Below are 20251 nucleotides of genomic sequence, written 5' to 3'. Positions count from 1 at the left end.
AGCTTTCTACTTCTTCAAACACCACAATTTCATACCCTATACACAGAAAAATTATGAAATACTCTTAGTGCATATAAGAATAGTATTCCCTCTCTCATCAAAAAGTAGACTCTCTTTATAATATAGAGAATAGGTCTTATATAATTATGAGAGATGATGCATATTAAATGCATCTAATAATATCTCCTATAAGCATTCAATAACTAGACACAAAAATTTTCTCTCTCCTTAATTAGACCACTCTACTGACTGACCTCGGTGGATTTTTTTTCAATAGAGCTAGGAGAGGCAATGCACTCACTTTTGGGTCTCTCCTTGTTAATCTCACTCCCAATCCACTCCACCACATATATAATCCTTCACTCTCCCTGAATCTGACCTGCCCCATTGTCCTGTTTCTACCACCAATCACTTCTTGGCCCACCCTTTGTCCCTCGATCAACACTTTACTCCCATCAATATCTCTATCATACTCAAAACTATTTCCATTGTACCCAAGCAAGACCAGTGTGTAGGAGGAGAGGGAATGTGATTTGGCAAGGTTGAAGGGTCTAAGTTGTCTATTAAGAGTAACTTGATTAGTTTTTTCTATCTTTAAAATGTAAGAAGTGAGAAAATCTTAAATTTGAGTATTTTCATCTTATCATTCAAAGATTATTTATCTATTTTTCGTTATGTATCAATTTAGATAATGAAAATTAGCTTTGACTAACAGAATATTATATTTAATTTAGACGAAAGAATGTTAAGTGTGTGACGGAAATAGAAGATAAGAATTAACAGGAGCTAATTAACCCATTTACATTCATACATCCGGCTGAGGCTTACACTCGTCAAGAGTTAAGGAAGGTGTATTGCATGGTGTTTGAACAGAAAATGAATTTAACTTGGTGCATGTAACCCCCCGTTTGGAGGACCTCAACTGATGCAGCTGTTATGTATTATTATATTGGTCATCTCCAGACTTCATTCGATATAATGGTTGTATATACGATAAAAATATACTATGATCATTGATATAATGAAATTCATACGAAAATTATTATAATCAACGATGTTTTATTTTAAAAATTTCCCTGTGACTACACTCAGTACAGTGACCAAGAAGGTAGCTGCCCTACCCCTCTGCCTGCAGAGACTAATTTCCCAAATTTTTAGAACAACGTACGTGCAACTACTAATTCTGAAAGCCATTCTAATTTTCCTACAAAATTCATTTTCTTCAGGATAGAAATAGATGCCATTTTTTTCTTTTTTTTCTTAAAAAAAAATTAACATTAATAATTACGAATGAAAATAGTTAAAAAAATGTCTTGATACAGCTAATGCATTACAACACCAATTGATGCATGAGAAGCTCGAGTCTCAAGCATATCTTAATTAGAGTCTACCCATGAAATTATTTTGTACAAAGCCAACTAAGTTACATGAGAAATGGAAAGTAACCCTTCATACAAAATTGGTGCATTTACAAGACCAATAAGAAAAAAAAAAAGGGGGAGGGGATGATGGGTGTGGTGGGTGGGAAATTCAGAATTAGTCCTACCTGGTGTTTAAAGATGATGATAAACAATAAAATAAAATCACCCATCTAAAAGACCTACCCTATGAAAATTACCCAGAATTTCTTCTCTCATCTTATTATTATCATTATGATTATTATTATTTTTTTCCCTGCTGCTCCGATCTATTGCTAGCTATGATTTTTCAAGTAGGATAACATGGGAACTACAAGATTTATTGCAGTCCTTGTTTGTCCTCCATTGCTCAGCTATGTGTTGTGCAATTCTAACAGCGTCAGAAGCCGTTCCCAAGAGCCCTCTCCTAGTGAATCCAACTGTGTATAATCCATTCTCCCCCTTCCAGCCATTTGGAAACGGAGTTTTAGGCATACCATCTTTGGTGAAAAAATCAGATCCCTGGCAATTGAAACCATGAGCAGAAACATTTATTAGATCACATAAATCAAAATTTTAATTATACAATTACAGTGGTTAATTACAACCCATATTTAATTTCCCTCAGGAAAAGAACAAAATGGACACTTTTCAAGGTGCCCTGGAGTAAATTGCACATTGTAAATATCATGAAAGCAACGTATCAGCAAAGAAAAACAAAATTTTCTATGAAGAAAGGAGAAAAAGGGTACGTTTCAAAAGGTATAGTAACCCTAAACAGAACCTAACTGATTTTATTCTTTTTTGCATGGGAAAAAAAAGAAGAGATTTTGCAGGCTTCTGCCTAGCGTGTGCATGTGTCCAAGGCTAAAGAAAAGGATAGATGATTCATATAACAAGACTAAAAATAAAATAAGGGCAGAACAAGCTAATAGCCTGCACGGGTTTTTTTATTTTTATTTTTTTATTTTTATTTTTTTTTTCTACCTTGAGCCAAGAAGGCACGTTGCTTTTGTACCCAGTTGCCAGGATTATAGAATCAAACTCCCTTTCTTGTCCATCCATAAATTTTACCCCATTTCTTGTTATCTCTTTCACTCCTTCCATCACCTGAAAAAACCCTTAAGAGCATTAGTTTCAAAACATTACTAATTAATGATTTATTATTCAATCTACCAAAAATTGTTCTCTTTTGGGATGTTTGATTCTTAATTACCTTAATTTTGCCTGATCTTATTTGAGATAATGCACCCACGTCCAGCACCGGCGTCTTTCCGGTGACGTTTTTGAGCTCAATTGGGCCGGTTTTGGGTCGCCGGAGGCCCAATTGGTCAGTTTTGCCCAAAGTGAAATTAGCCACTAGTAATAGGAACTTGTCAACTAGTTTTAGAGGGAACCACTTTAGAAGTGCCATGGCTATTCCGAACGTTGACATGCCAAGCATTTCTCTAGGTAATACATGCACCTTTATGGCAAAAAAAAAAAAAAAAGCATAAACCAAACGTAACTAATTAAATCTAATAATACGTTAAAAAAAAACCTTGATAAATATTAAAAATACAAAGATTTAAAGTACTTACAGTGTTCCTAACAACCATGTGAGGGATTGCATTGTACCTACAGAGGTCCAAGCTTACTTCCATACCAGAATTACCACAACCAACAACCAAGACGCTCTGGTTCTTGAACTCAGAACCAGACTTGTACATGCTGGTATGTATAATAGGACCATTGAACTTCTCCATCCCAACAATCTCTGGTATTACAGACTCAGCATTCTCACCAGTGGCCACAATAAGCCAACGGGTATTGTATTCGCGATCTTGGGTTTGTACTCTCCAAAGCCCAGTAATGTTATCAAATTCAGCTTTTTGAACGGCTTGTTTGAAATTGGGTTGGATTGAGAAGTGCAGAGCATAGGACTCCATGTAGGAGATGAATTGGTGCTTAGTAGGGTACTTGGGGAAGTTATCAGGAAAACCAAGAAGTGGAAGTTCACAGAAGTGTTTGGGCAGATGAAATTTGAGGCGATCATATGTTCTCTGTTGCCAAAGAGAAGCTATACAGTCGCTTTTCTCAAGAATCAAAGAAGGGACTCCTTGTTGAGAGAGGCAAGCTGCTACAGCTAAACCAGATGGTCCAGCACCTACAATGATAGGTCCATGAATCCACACTTGCTTCATCATCTTTTCTTGTTCTTGTTCCTGTTCTTTACAATAACCCATGTTGGAAATCCCAAGAAACACAAAGAAAAAATGAGAAAAATTTTAAAAAAATAATAAAAGAAAACTCTGCTTTTTCCTTTTAGTTCCCCTGTTTCTTGAAACTGTGAAGCTCTGTTTTCTTTCCCAGTGAGAAAATCTTGGGCACAAGAGGTGGGAACTTAAAGAAAGAAAAAGAGTGCGGTGGTGAGGCAAAGGCAAATAGTAAATGAGAAAAGAGGCGCGTGGACTGTGTGCTTTAAATGCATAGAAAGCAGAGACTGTAAAACAGAGGTTTTTATGAGAAGTGAAAGAGAGAGAGAGAGAGAGAGAGAGAGAGAGAGAAGGAAGAAGAGGAGAGGGATACTTAATTAGCAGAGAGCAAGAAGAAGGAATTGTGTTAATGAAGGCGTGAAGATTAAGAAAAGGATTTGGTTCTGTTTCTCAACTCTCAAGCCTCTTTCTTCTCGCCCTTTCTGCAGAGGTTTTTTTTTCCTTCTTCTTGTGCAGATGTGCAGATGTAGGATGGTGGCCAAGGCGCTGGCCAACATCAGATATAAATACATTTATCCAGGATATTATTATTATTATTATTATTATTATTATTATTATTATTATTATTATTATTATTATTATTATTATTATCTCTTTGCCAATATTATTAACTTTCTGTCTGCCTTCTCTACTCTCATCCCAACTATGTACTCGGCTCCAACCCAAATTTCCATTTCCAAAATTATTATTATTATTATTAGACTGTAATTAGGATTTTATAATTCTCAGTTTCAATGTAATATAATATAACAAAAATTCATTAACTATTGCAAAATTTAAAAAATATATTAAAATTTTAACTACTATGTGATGAATGCAAACTAATATTCTTTTAAAAAAAATGTAGTAATATAAAAACATATATTTTGGTCCCTGTGTTGTCACTTTTTATTCTATTAAGTCCCTAAACATTTATTTGGTAATATTAAGCCTCTTAACGGATTAAAAAAAAAAACATATTTTAATGAGTTTTAGTGGTGTGTAATACGCACATATTAAGAGCATGTTTTTGAAAAAAGTTTGCTCATCTCTCTCTCTCTCTCTCTCTCTCTCTCTCACCATTTATGTTTCTCCCACATTCTCTCTCCATTTTTATCTCTTATATTTCTCTCTCTCTCTCACCCAAATTTTGTCTTCCCATCTCTTCAGTTCTAACTACAAACAAAAGGCTTAGTGCTAAAAAAATCTATCACAATCTCATCTCAAGTTCAATCAACTAGAATCACCTCATCCCTAAATCAACAAACACAAGGTTGATAAATTCAAAGACTCATCCTAAAAATACAATCAATAATTTGCAATAATTTTACAATCAACCATTATGAAATCAACTATAATATAATAATATGATATCATCATTAACTTTTGCTTCGTGATTTTCAATGAACTATAGCTTCATAAAGGTTATTTGTAGGAAAATCGGAAATACACGATGGTATAAAAACTATATTGATACGAAAATTGATAGTTCTTTATGAGAAAGCTTGACTAGCATACTTGAAAGCTCAATTGTAATGCAAAAGATGAGAGGATTTTGATCCAAAAATGAATTTGGATTGCCTTAGAATTGAGTAATCACATGTAATTGCCATAAGTAAATCTCACTCAAAGCCCAATATACAACTGCCATTGCATGCAATCATAATTGAAGACTCGATTGTTACGATGGTGTAACTTTGATTTGGCAAAATTAGATCTTTTTATAAAATAACACCCAATATGCAAAATTGTATGGGTTGGCAAAATTTTAATTGGATATGATTGACCTCTTTAGCATTATTGAAAGTGCCAAGTCTCACTTGAATTCTCACCTGAGAAAGCACGAAGAGGTGGAGGACGGGGTTGTAGGAACAATGGAAGGGGTTTGTGTGTGAAATGAGAGAGAAGTTGAGGGAGGAAGATAGGGAAAGGGTCGAAAGTTTAAATTTATTGATTAAAATTTCATAATTTGTTGAGTTTGAAAATTCTATAATGGGAAAAGAGAGATGTAGGGGAGAGAAATAAAAATAGAGAAATGGGAGAGAGAGGGAAAAAGATATGAGGGGAGAAAGGGAGAGAGATATATAAGAGAGAAAGAGAGAGAGGGCGCGCGGGAGGGCGCGGTGAGTGGGGCAGGCAGAGAGAGGCATGGATAATATTGAATAACAAAAAAAAAAAATTCTCTTTCATTAGACCATCTTTCATAGAGTTGACTAATAGTAAAAACAAAAAAATTTAGATGGAAAGACTACGTAGTAAATGGAATTAAAAGGTATGGACTTTTCAATGTAATTGTAAAAAACATGGACAAAGTAGCGAATAAAGGCAAACCCCAAAGACCTTAGGGCAATTCACCCAAACTATAAGAAAACAAAAGTAGAGCTTTCTTTTTATCTTGTCCTTCGATTTTGATTTACCCTATTTCTTTCTCTTAAAATTTTTTATTTGCCCAATTTCTTTCTTTTTCAATTTTTGATTTATCCATCTCCATATTTTCTTCATGGTATGCTTGGTTGCATCAAAGGTGTTGTCAACCACATTTAGAGGAAGAACCATGATGGTGGAGCTTTCAATCTCTCTCTCTATAATTTGCGATTTAGTGATACATTTGAGAATGAAACGTCAATCTTAACCACCTTAGACACAATTTTAAGATTTTTGCAAATAAAAATCTCTCCTTCTTTCTATGGTCTTTTGCATATTATTTTTCCTTGACCCATTTTTTTTAGTTCTTAAAGAATCCTGAATGAATGGAATAAAATCGAATTAGATGAAGCCCTAAGAAGAAGAAATAGAGAAAACAAAGAAAATGCAAAATCCATTTCTTTTGAGATTTAGCAAAAGTTGAAAAGAACAGTAGAAAGAGCTTGAAGAATTACTTTAATGGGTCAAAGGATTTAATTAGATCAGATGATGATTCACCATAATAGCTTTCTTCTCTACTTGAATAAGTCTCCTCTCCCCTTCTATTTTTTGACAAGTTTTTTTTTTTTTTTTTTTTCATCATCTTCTTCATCCTCACCTTTAAAATGTTGTATTCTATTGTAACTTTTTTTTTAAAAATTTTTCCTTTTGATTTGCATAAATCATTGAAGGAAATTGGTTTATTGATTTTTTTGTTTTTTAGATATAAAGGAAGGGAATACCTAAAAAGATTAAAATCACTGACTTAGAGGAATAGCCCTAGGCCATGTAATGTCTTGGAGATCCCACTAAAGCAAATCCAAAATCTCCTTAGGCGGAGAAGAGAAGACTTGTGAAGCCATAGAAGAAAACACAGCTAGATTAGCTAGCTTATCAGCTACAATATTAGCCTGCCCATAACAATGAGAAAGATGAACATGCCAAGGACACCTGAGTAGCTCATAACACTGAGATAGTGGGTTACAAAACCTCAAATTGGGTCTCTCCACATTAACAAGTAAATCCAAAACAACTTTAAAGTCAAGCTCAACTTCAAGAAAACGAAAACCCATCTCTTAAGCTAACAAAAGCTCCCGCCGCAAGGTTTGAAATTCAGCAACCATAGAATTGCAGTGCCTCAACTTAAAGGCATACCTTGAAATCCAATAGCTCCTCCATTCTCAAAGAACTCCACCTGTACCAGCATAACCCAAATTGCCTTTAGATGCGCCATTCGAATTTAACTTGACAAAATGGAACTTCAAAGGCTTCCATGAGACAGCTTTAATAGTTCTAACATATAAATCAAGGACAGAAGCTATCCACATTGAATGGTTAACACCAATCTAAGCTTTAAGAAAAGCAATCTTGAAGTGAGAGAAAGGGAGGAGTCATTAAACACTAACTCATTATGCCACCGCCACAACCACTATATATAGTACTAATAATTTGAATAAGAGAGGAAGGCAAGTAACTCAATGGCAATCTCAGAAGATCAACAGGACTAATCCATAGGATCTATACCCAAAAAAAAAAAGCACAAAGAATCTAGATCCCAAATTAATGCCCAAACTTCCCTTGCCAAATAACAATCCCAAAAGTAATGCAGTAGAAACTCAAACGCAGCTCCACAAGCAACACACCCTGAATGACTAGTAAAACCTCTATTAAAACATTCACCATTAGTCATAAGTTTTCCCTACAAAAGTAGCCAAAAAAAAGTTTGAATATGTTAAGAAACCTTTACTCTCCAAATACATTGCCATAGAGGATGGGGAGGGTGAAAGGGATCAACTTTCTGCATTAAATAAGTGAAACTAATAGTAAAAGCACAATTTCTAATGGCTTTCCAAGCTAAATTATCATTAGTTGCAACATCATGAATAAGAGAAAAAGTTTCAATAAGTAGACAACCTCTATAGAGAGAAGGATGAATTTGCTCCCATTTCTAATCATTATTCCCCTAACAGTTTGCCACCATAAGATCTTCAATAAAACGAGGTAAAGAAGAAGAGAGAAAATGATAAAGAGGTAGTTCACCTGCCCAAACATCTTTCTAGAAATGAGTCGTCATTCCATTACACACAACTTTATAAGAAACTTGGAGCAGAAGGGGAGCACTCTTCACAACATGCCTCCAAACAACTGATGTGTGACACCTCTTACCCGTCTACAGTGTAGCTGAGTAAGATATGCCACACAGTGTATCGAAGCACCATATTTTATTCCAATCATTTTTATCCTTCCTTAATTTATTTCTTCATGGCTATGAAGTGCAATTTGTGAAATTTAGCTCATTTAAGTCATTTATTAAAATTATAAATTCATTTAAGGTTTTGAAAATTTTATAGAAAATCTAACGGAGTACCGGCTAAAAATGGATAAAACAGTTCTTCGGAACCTGTGAAAAATACTTCCAATACATTTTCAATCAATCTTAAACTCTATTTGTATCAACATAATCTCAATATTCTCAATCATTTTTGACAACTTCTTCTATTTGACATTCATTCATTTCACATGATAATCATGTTCAAATCATCAATAAATACTAAATTTTCATTTACAAACACAAATTACAAATATTTGCATTAATGCTAAAATATATTATATGAGTTTCAATTTATACATGAGAAAATAAAAGTTTGATTACAAATAGTACAAACAGTATAAAATATCAAAATGGGACCTTGTGTCCTACCAATGCACTATAGCCTGTGAGGTGATACGGACACTATGCAGAACTTTGAACGGCCTCACCCAGTCTGTGGTCTACTGGGCTCTCTGTCCAAATCTTCAGTACCTAAGCATAAAGCTTGTGGTGCCAATAATACAAGAAAATATAATATGCAAATAAAAGTTAAAAAATTTCCTAGTTATTGTGCTTATAAGAAATAAATAATTACTAACTTATTGTTTAGTCGAAGGCTAATTACGTTTTATGATATTAACTCGTTCTAGCATATTATTAATCGTTTTCTTGATGATTTTGAGCTTCTTTTTATTGTAATCACTCTTGTTCTTTATCTTGATATTTAATTTCCTTACTTCCCTTAATAATCAATTCAATTACATTTATACTTTTTCATGCCCAAGTAACCTATACAAATTGACCGGACTGGATAAACGGGTAAACTAGCACTGGGTACCAGGTACCTCAGGCCGTCACACCATCGATCACAATGTGTCTCCCGGTGTGCAGACAGAATGACTAATAAGCCATAAAAGCAATAAGGCATAAAGCCAAGTATAACATCATAATCAATATAGCCATAGGCTATCATATCACATAATGGCATTGTAACGGCGTTTTGTCGATGTGGGATTTGCCTAGGGTGTTATAGGCATGGAGTCATACATCATACGCAGTACTACTATCAGAACCCTATTGGCATACCAACCTATCCAAACCAATCACATTAGGCCTACTAGGGCATATTATAAAGTCATTTCTTGAATATTTATACTTAACATGTAAGGTTACTATTCATTTGGTCATTTAAGTCAAAATATTAACTTTCTCATATATAATAGTTACATGAGTTTTAATCACATAGATTTACCACATTTTGGTTCCCAAAACTATTGGCATTAGTTTCCAATCCATACTTCTAACCATTGGAGAATAATTCAAAATTTCAGTTTTTGAGTGCTAGAGTTTACCATTCCATTAAGCCATTCTATAGTGAGAATTTGGCCAAATGTTCTCCATCAAAGTTGTTCCTTATTGTGTCTAGTTACATTTCTTTTTTTGAATCACTTTATTTAGAGTTTTGTACCTCAAGTTATGGCCTAAACACCATAACTAGCCATATTACAATTTTTCCAGAATTTCTGGGCAGAATCAATTCTGCAGGTTTTGTACACTGACTACAGGTCGGTTTTTGGACATTTTATGGTCAAAATTTGGGTTTGGTTTCTTCATGAAAATTGTAGGGCTATGTCTCAGCTTTCTACTGGTAAAAATTTAGGTCAATTGGATCTTTCTACACTAAGTTATGACCAAATGAATGAATACTATTCATTTAGTCATTTTGCCCAGGCAGAATGTAAGTCACTTGGATTTGGTCAATTTTTAGGGCTTCTTAAGTTTGTTTTTTGGACAGGTTTCCTTCATCAAAGTTGTGCCATTATGTATCTAATTTCATGTCCAATTAGTCTTGCACCAATTGAACCTACACAACTCAAATTACAGCTGCCCAAACATGCTAGACTCACATCCAGACTTGCAGTACACAATGGACATCATACATAACCTCAATTCCCATGGCACAAATCACTTCATTTCCTAATCAAACATAGCCAAATAGTCACTAATTGACCATTACAAATTTAGTTTATGTCCATTTTCATCCATCACCAAAATTAAATTTCAAAACCCTAACCCTAATTGACCAAGCCTCCAATTCATGCATCTTACTCCTAATTTGCTATACTAATCATATAATTTATACTAGGGGCAGCTAATATGTCACTTTAAATCAAAGAATTCTCCTAACCCTAACTCATGTCAAGGCTGCCAAAATTTCATGGAACATAATCATGCCTCATTAATTCAATTCTTATTAAATTTTCAACTTAACTTAGCTCAAATTCATGTTTAAAAAGATGTAAAAGCAAAGAATATAGCATTAACCTCTTTGAGCAGAATTTTTCCTTAGCTAACTTCAATTTTTCCTTCACTTTTTCCTCTTCAAATTGCTGTCTCTAACTTGCCCAAGGTGTAAGATTAATTTTTCATGAAGAGGTTATGAGGTTTTATGGTGTAATTGAGTGAGAAATGGAGCTTAGGTGATGCTTTAATAAAGGAAGAGAGAGGGAGGTGTGTTTTAACGGGAAGAAGGTGATGGATAGCAAATTGTGTTTTCAATTTTAACTCATTTTATCCCTTTTTAATTAGTTTATAAGGTGTGTGTTGCAATATGATTGGTGGAGGGTTTTTAATGACATCATAATGACGTCATAATTTGAGTTTTATTCCATTTTCTTTTTCTTTTTTTTTCTACTCATTTTCAATTCAATTTTTAGCAATAATTATCCATATTTTATATCATAATAATTATTTACTTAACTGGAAAAGTCAGCAAAAAATCATCTCTAAAGATAAAATGACCAAAATGTCCTCCGTTTGGCTTATTGAGCCAAGATCGTCTGTACCGATCAAAAAAATTTTCTAAACCTTTTCTTGGCATTCTAATGCAATATAAACCTCAATGACTCTTCTCTAGAGTCCCAAAAATTATTTTATAAATTTTTTCTCGTGTTTAGAACTTCTAACTGCGAAGACTGCAACTTCCCATTGGGTTACCCATCGCTAGGGCACCGGCTCATTTAACTTGATTGTATTTTATTTTTAAAATATTTTCTAAATTTTTCTTATTAATATTTGAGTTAATTATGACTCCTCACTTTAGTCTAAATATTTTTCCAGATGTTCTAGCTGTCCGAACTGACATCGATTACCGAAATAGTAGAATGTACAGAATTACTTCAGTCAGGGTGTTACACGATGCATTTTGCTTATAACAAATAAACCTATACCTATTCTAGTCCAAGAATACTTCCCTTTCAAAAGTTTTACCCAAAAGGCATCCCCAACCTACAGCATGCACCACCATATGCGTTATTGATTTGAATTTGTTTATTTGGATTTGTTGTATTATTATTAATTAGCTTGGTGGGTTGATTTGGTGAATCGATAACCTGAATATAAAAAAGGACTAGTTCTTTAATTGGACTAGATAAAGAGACGATCTAGAAAAAAATTGGATGACCTAATGACCCATTGACCAAGCTAGTTTTAATTTCTTTTTTTAAATTGAAAACTTTTAAAAATATCAATCATGTTAACGTTTTAATGTTTAAAAATTTTAAATTCAAGTTAACTCAATGAATAATATGTTATTTAGCTATTATCTTATTATTTATAGTAATAAAATAAATTTTATAAAATGATATATTTATTTTTTATTCTTAATTTATCATTAATAGTTTAGAAATATTAAGAAGATAGTTACTCTTTTAAAAAAATATTTTTCTTTTATGTATTACTTATAAATGTTGAAAATTAAAAATATTTGATAATAATATTTTAAATTTGAATATTTTTAATATTTTCATATAAAATTTAAAAATATTATTAAGATACATATAAATGTAACCTAATAAATGTTGAACGTTTAATTTTAAAAACAAAAATTAATACACTAAATTTATTTATTTATATTAATAAGTGTATTAATTAATGTTTAATAATCTAATTGATTAAGTTAAGGTACTAGTTGAACTAGTGAGTCGTTGATTAAATCAAAGTTAGGTTTGATTGTTGTTTGAAGAATGAGAATGTGGTTTGTCAAGAGAATCATAGAGAGAGAGATCATTTATCAATTTAATTTTGACTTAAAGCTCAGTTTCATTCTGTATTTATTGGAGAAGTTTAATTTAGTTTATTTTTAACTTTTATCTAAATTAGTTAAAAAAGTTTCAGTTTAAACTCAATTTAACTCAAAAATAAAGAAAATCAAGAAATTGAGCTTCTTAATTTTTTACTTAAGTCAAGAAATTAAGAAATTTAGCATCAAAATCAAGAATTTGAATTTTTTGATTTTTTCTATTTAAATTAAAAAATTAAGAACTTTAGTCCACAAATTGTAATTTTTGAGCTAAATTGAGTTTAAATTGAAACTTTTAGATTAATTTGAACAAAAAAAATTTAAAACGAACTAAATTGAATTTTTCCAAGCCATTTAATTTTTGTGGAAACAAAACTCATTATTTTTTTTTATTGTTTCAGTTAAAGTTGTTAAGTAGACATAATATTATTTAAATAAATTTGTTAATTAAGGTCTTAATATAAGAAAAAAAATTTAATAGTTTAGAGATCAAATGTCAAAAAAAATTTTTTAGAGATACAATAAAATTTAGGCTTAATAGATTAAAAAGCCAAAAGTTTGTGCTAAATTATAACTATAATTAATTCTTTTAATTTTTTGTGTTATAGTCAAATTTTTATGATTTGTTATAATTTTAGGCAAAGGAATTAAATTAAATTTGAGAAAATTAATAGTAAATTATAATATAGTCTCTAAAATTTTATTTGATCAATTAAATAGTCTATTTATTAATTAAAATTTATATATAAAAGTATATATATTTTTATATTTATTATATATATTAAATAAATATTTTTACATATTATATAAAATATATTTTATATTTATTTTTATTAATTGAAATTAACATAATTATCTTTTAAATTAAGTAAAACCAATTCATATATCTAAAACTAAAATATAAAAATAAATTCATACTATTTTACAAAATATATTTGAAAAGAATATATAATTAAATAGAATGTATTCTACATAAATTATGACATCTATTAAATAAAAAATATATATATTAATTAGAGTGAATTATATATTAAACACATGGTCAACAAATTTTGATTATAACTAATTTTTTTTATTAAAGAATAAATTAATTGAAAAACTAAAATCTCAATAATAATAAATCACAAAATTATAAATATCTGAAAATTTATGTTATGAGTTTTTATTTAGATATATTTTATTTATGATCATGTCAAAAGGTTTCTCTTATATATTTCAGAGATTATATTATAATTTATTATTAATTTTAACTATAAAACAGGAAGAAAAAAAATTACTATAATCATGATTTAATGTAAATTTTTGGCTTTTTTTGAAAATTAAGAAAATAAGCTTTGCAAATATTAGAAGGCCAAAAAGACGCGTTTTATGGATATTATAATCGGAAATTAAATGCGTGGGATGTACTCTGATACGCGAAGGAAAGAGGCATGAATGAGGTTGTTGTTTAGGAAAATAAGCTTCTACTGTTTAAGGTTTTGCATCAATGTAATGTTGGGAAGCTGTAGTTTTCGTTACTCTTTTGGGAAAGTTTTGTGTTGCCATTGGATGGCAAATATACTTCTCATTGTTGTTTCCTTGTCATAATTGTGTATCTTTTTTTTTTTTTTTTTTTTTTTTTGAAAATAATGAATTTTACGAGCCATAAGTAGGGGGAAAAAGACACTCCGTCAATATCACAATAATTATTTTTTTTATGAAAAATATCATAATTATTTTTTAATAATATGAAAAGTATATTTAAAATTATAAAATTTAAGCCGAATTAAAATAAAATCAATAAAAAATTCATTAATATTACAATTTTTTTTTACAAATATTACCAATATTATCGCCTTTATATTGCCAATCACCTATAAATGCATTTGGATTTTTTTTTTCTTGCGTGAATTTTTGTTAGGTTTATTTGGGTGGCCATATAAATGAAACTAATCACTTTGAATTATTTAAGATTCAACTTAACTCGATTCAATTTTTAAATAAGTTGAGTTCAAATTAAATTTTTTACATATGTTTTATAAGTGAATAAAACTTAAATTTATTTATATTTGATTAGTTAAAACTCATAAACTCGCCTATGTAATAGATTAGTGAGTTGATTTATTTAATTAAAATTATTTAATTTTAATTTTATTATTTTAAGCTTAATAAAAATTATGTAATTTTAAACATTATAATTTTAAACTTAAATCTCACTAAATTTTATTATTTTATCAAGACTCGACTCAATATCTTAATAATATATGACCTATTTTCTAAACAAATTAAACTTGAATTTAGCTGAACTCCATTTGAACTTAAAAAATTTTAACAAATCAAAATTAAACTTTTTAAAATTTAGCTCTAATTAATTCGTTTACACCCCAAAATTGAGGCTTATGCATGATTTAAGAGGTTCAAGTCACAAAGTTTTTATATAAAATGTAAATGAATCTCTAGTAGCTTGACATATATACTTTAAGAATTTTATAATAAAAAAAGTGGTTGAGATATAATTTTAAATTTGCTAATTTGGACGGCAAAGTTCTATAATATGGGTGCTATTTGTTTCATATGACTTTTAGTAATACTTAAATTCGAAATTTTATAGTTTTTAAAATAATTTTAATAATATTAAATTGATGCATTTCAAATCAATCCTGTTTATATTTTATATTACATTTTATTAGTTAATATAATGAATTATTCTAACATTAAATAAATAAAATTTATTTTATACATAACTTAAAATAATAACAACCGGGGGTCCATTTGTTGATGTATTAAAAACATTAACAAATTTTTATAGTATTGACTTTTAAAAAAAATTGACCTTTCAAAATGTATAATTTTAAAGTAATATTTAGGGATAAGTACATTTTTAGTAGATTGTGAATTGCGAGCTATATTAAATTAGTGTGATCAATAAATTTTGCTTATTTTATTATATATATTAATCTATTTACTAATTTTTTCATAATTAACATATATATATATATTTATATTTATATTCTCCCTGACTTAATACTAAATAGATGATATGATTATATAGCTAAATAGAAAAAATTTATTTAATATACTAATTTAAAAATATATAGACTTGTCATATCAAGATATATTGATATTATTTAATAATTTTATAATTAAATATTAAATATAAAATAAAAATTTCAAACATCGGTTAATAAAATATATAAATTATAAAGTATTAAAATGTATTTATTTTTAATTTTTATATAATATTATTTCATTCGTGATATAAAAATTATTTATAAAATTATGAAATTTGAAGCATGAGTCCTATCAACATTAATTGTGAAAAAAAAAAACATAGCTTGTTAATAATTTCATGAAAATATTAAAATAAATATCGGCATTTTAAAAAATAAAATATAATATCATATGAGAAAATTTTAATTGTAACAAAAAAAATAATGATAATAAACTTTGCGCTGAACAAAATAATTTAAGTCCAAACTAGTTGGGACTTGAGAAGAAGCTTCGAGGGTGGGAAAGAAGAGTTCCAACTGAGCTTCCAGGTAGCAGTTTGAGTGATAGACGCGCTTTGAGAGCGTCGGCGGTGGAGCACATTAAAATTTATACATAAAATTTATACATAAAATTTAATTATTTTTAATAATAATAATAATAATTTTTATAATATATTTATATTTTTATAACTTTTATTAGGAGAAGTATTTTAATTGTTAAATTCAATGAAGGTGTCATGAAATATATCTAAGTAAATGAAATTTAAATTTTGACGTATATTATAAGTGTTTTTCTAAATATAAGAGTTTTACATTACACTCTATAAATTGGCAAGTGTTTGATTCATAAAATCAATAATTTAAGAAGGATGTCACTTTGCACATTCAACGTCTAAGAAGGATTTGCCTTCTTTCAACTGTAAAATGGAGACGGAGATATCCTGATAACGCACTTAAAAAATTTATGTATAAATGAAATAACATATTTATCCTTTATTTAATTAAAAGAAATTAAAAAGGTTATATTTTTGTTTTTAATTAAGATTTTATTTGTTTTATAGAAAGTATTTTTTTAGAAAATATTATTTTGTGTTTCTAGTGTTTGGATACTCAAAAAAAATTAGTCAACAAAAAAATATTTTTCTGATTAATGAAAAAATTAATTAATTTTTAAGGAAAATAATTTTCTTTTCGAAAAAAAATGTCAATTTATATTTTTTAAATTTTAATAATTTTATTAAAATATAAAAATGCTTATAGATACATAAAATAAATATATGTTATTAATTTAATATTACAATTAAATAAAAAAATATTTTTAATAAGAATAAATTTTGTAAGAGATACATACAAGGAGAGGAAGGTGAAGGATGTTGAGAGGTGGTTGTAAATATAAGGAGTTAGAAGATGACATATAAGGTATTGGTAACCTGGTTAGATTCCATCTTCACTTATTCAGCACTATAATGCGTCACCATATTTTGCTAAATTATCATCAACATGGCATATGGCATTTTCTCTTGTAATTAAGATCTAAATAATAATAATAATAATAATAATTAACAATGTTAAACCTAAACTCTTTTGGATTAGTCTCATGATGACGTTTGTTTTACGAAAATGGCTCTATAATTAATTAATATGAGATAATTAAGTTTTTCTCATTTATGTCAAACTCTTTATGATAAATATATGATGAGAGAATCCAAATATATTTCTTATCTTACAATATAATTAATATTCTAGTCTCTCATTTTGTCATTTGATCATGATTAGTGATGATGTCAACTTGGTTTTGCATTATTTTTTTATTTACTTTTTAATAATTAGAACTAAGTGTATTAGAAAATGTCAATATAATAAAAATTCTTATACAAACTTCATCTATCATACATGAATCTTATTTATTTTACATGCGAGTCTTGTTATACTTTTTTTATATCTTAAATTTATTATGGATTATATCTAAATAAAATTTTTCGTAAATTGTATTATTAATTAGATCATAATTATTAAACTCGATTCAAAATTTGATCCGATTTAAAGATCAAATTAACAAGTTATTTGGCTCAATCAATGAGTTAATGATTCAATTAGTGACTCATTAGAAAATTAATTAAATATATATTACACTTATTAATATAATTAAATAAATTTAATCAACTAAATTTTATTTTCAGAATTAATATTTCAACTTTTATCCAGCTATATTTACCTATATCTTGATAATATTTTGAATTATAAATAAAGATATTAAAAATATTTAAATTTTAATTTTTTTTTCTATTTATAATTAATATATAAAATAAAAACATTTTATAAATGAATAATCATCTTCTTAATATTTAAGAAATATTAAATATATATTAAAAATAAAAAAAATCATTTTGTTATAAATAATAAATAATAGCTAAATGATATCTTATTCATGGCTAAATATAAATGTGATTTTTTAAATATTAAAATATCAATATTATTGATATTTTAAAATTTTTCAATTTTAAATTAATCGAGTCAATGGGTCATTGATAACCACAAAATGAAAATTTTCAAGTCAACTTTTATTTGGTTCAATAAGAGAACCGACTTGATTTTATATTCAAATCACCAATTCAGAGTTAACCCAGGATGGATTCAAATTTTATAACAATAGGTTAGACTATTATAAAATGTCTGTCAGCTATTGATTCTATTTCAAAATTACAAAATTTTTAGAGTATGAGATAAATATAAAAATAAAATAAAATAAAATAAAATAATTCAAAATTTAATTTATTAATGGTGTACAAATCCCAGCGATGGGTAATACTACTAGAAAGTGACTATGGGTTTGGTTGCTACTCCAATTCATATAGGACCTTGTAAAATTCTTAACTAAGGCTTAATTGAAGTATTATTATGAATTAATGAGTCAAAGAAATGAAAAGAAATAAGTTTAAATAAGCAGATTAAAAACCAAAGTGAAAAATGGAGTTAAGGACTTATCGGATATTATGGAAAAAATGAGCGAAACCCGATAAGAGTAAGATTTGTTAATTAGATTTAAAAGTCAAATATTGATAAAATGAGATTAATTAAGTTAATGAAATTAGATTAGCTTAATTAATTATGATTAGGATAATTAAGCATAATTAAATTAATTAGTCAAACTTAATAATTAGAAATTTCAAAATATTTACAAGTTTGTCATTTTCAAATAATTACAAGTTTGCCATTGGGGATTAAAATAAGATAAAAATCAATTGAAAGATGAAAAAGCATCATCTTCTTCTTCCCATCCCTTTTGTCGTTCTTCTCTCTCTTTTTTCCTCCTTTAAAGCTTTATTTTCCAAGTTTTAAACACATAAATTCCTCCATAATTTTTATAGAAAATTAGAAGAAATCTTGTCGTTCTTCTCTCTCTTTTTTCCTCCTTTAAAGCTTTATTTTCCAAGTTTTAAACACATGAATTCCTCCATAATTTTTATAGGAAATTAGGAGAAAACCTTGTATTAAGCTTTGATTTGAAGAAATCAAGTAAGGATTCTAAGAATTTTGGAAGATTAGTGAAGAAGAATTGTTGACCAATTGAGGTAAGTTATTATTTAAGCTTAGTTAGTTGTGAATGAATGAAATTTAAGTTTGATTGTGGAGATTATTATGAATATTGATTAAAATTATAGATGTTTTTGAAGGAAGGGATTTGGGTTTGGGAGAACAAGAAGAAGAGTCAAGGTTTTGGTGAATTGAAGATTGATTGAGGTTGATTAGGACTTATAATCAAGGTTAGTGTTAAGAAATTTTATGAATTTTGAAAGTTATTGCTAATTAAGTTACGGTTTTATACAATTAGGGTTTTCATTATATGAAGCCTATTTAATGTTATTATGCTTGTATTATGATTATTTGATGTGTATTTATTGAGAAACATTAATGATATGGTGAAGAAATTAAATGAATTGGTATTGTGCATTAAGTGTGAATCTGGATAGTTTGAGTCCAGTGAGATTAAATGCTTATAACTTGAGTTAAATAATTCTAATTGATGTGAAACTAAAGGAAAATTAAAGATAAGACAATATACTAAAATTTTCATGAAGAATGCTTGACCCGAAACAGACTGGAAGATACCTGAATTATGGCTGGAATCCGGTAATGCAAAACTGAAATCCTGAAAAATGACCAAATGAACAGTATACACTAAATTGAGCATAACTCACTCTACAAAACTCCAAATTAAGTAATTCTTGAACCTGTGTAATCCTGAGACATAGGAGAACAATTCATATGTAGACCATGATGCTACATTATGACTGTAACCTATCTAAATTTGCTTGATAAAATGAGTCTATAAATTTGACTAGATTCTGAAAGTGAACTGAAAAACTGAGATTTGTTCACCGAAATAGTATTGTAAAAATGTATATAACTCAATCTACACAAATTAAAATTTAATGATTCTAAAGCCAAAATAAATATAAGACATAGATTTACAATTCTTATGAAGAAGGTATGGCCTAATTCCTACTGTACCTTAGCCAAATTTATTAAGGAAGTTGAGGTGCCAAATCTGGAATTTATGCAAACGTAAGCATAATTATTTAAAATGTGAATTGTGATCAATGCCAATGGTATGTTAAGCATTATTGGCATGTGAAATTGTGTTTTGGGAATGTATTTCAATGATGAATGAGATGATGATGGAATGATGATAGAATGATAACAAAATGATGAAATAATAAGAACATTGAATTGCTAATGATAATAAATTAGCCCAAGTATTCCTAGATAGTAGTGCAAGGGTTGGATAGATTGGCATGCTAAGAATATGACACCCCTCACCCAGCTATAGTGTGGCGGAGCAAGGCATGTCACAC

At 28.7% G+C, this 20251-nt stretch overlaps 2 protein-coding genes across 3 annotated transcripts in view; both read right to left on the bottom strand.

Moving 5' to 3' along the window:
* The window catches only part of LOC110663273 (uncharacterized), a 42739-nt gene that overhangs the window by 21280 nt on the left and 1208 nt on the right, over window positions 1–20251 (bottom strand). The window lies entirely within an intron of this gene.
* LOC131179288 (probable indole-3-pyruvate monooxygenase YUCCA4) lies at window positions 1326–4109 on the bottom strand. Its single transcript, XM_058145741.1, has 4 exons — window positions 2978–4109; window positions 2614–2862; window positions 2385–2507; window positions 1326–1919 (listed from the first exon to the last, which is right to left on the bottom strand). Exons 1-4 carry the CDS (start codon window positions 3620–3622, stop codon window positions 1698–1700), a joined length of 1239 nt encoding a protein of 412 aa, XP_058001724.1. The 5' UTR covers window positions 3623–4109; the 3' UTR covers window positions 1326–1697.

Source organism: Hevea brasiliensis, chromosome 4 (genome assembly GCF_030052815.1).
Source record: "Hevea brasiliensis isolate MT/VB/25A 57/8 chromosome 4, ASM3005281v1, whole genome shotgun sequence".
NCBI lineage: Eukaryota > Viridiplantae > Streptophyta > Magnoliopsida > Malpighiales > Euphorbiaceae > Hevea > Hevea brasiliensis.
The sequence above is the reverse complement of the archived record's forward strand: the minus strand, read 5'-3'. Positions and strand labels throughout refer to the sequence as shown.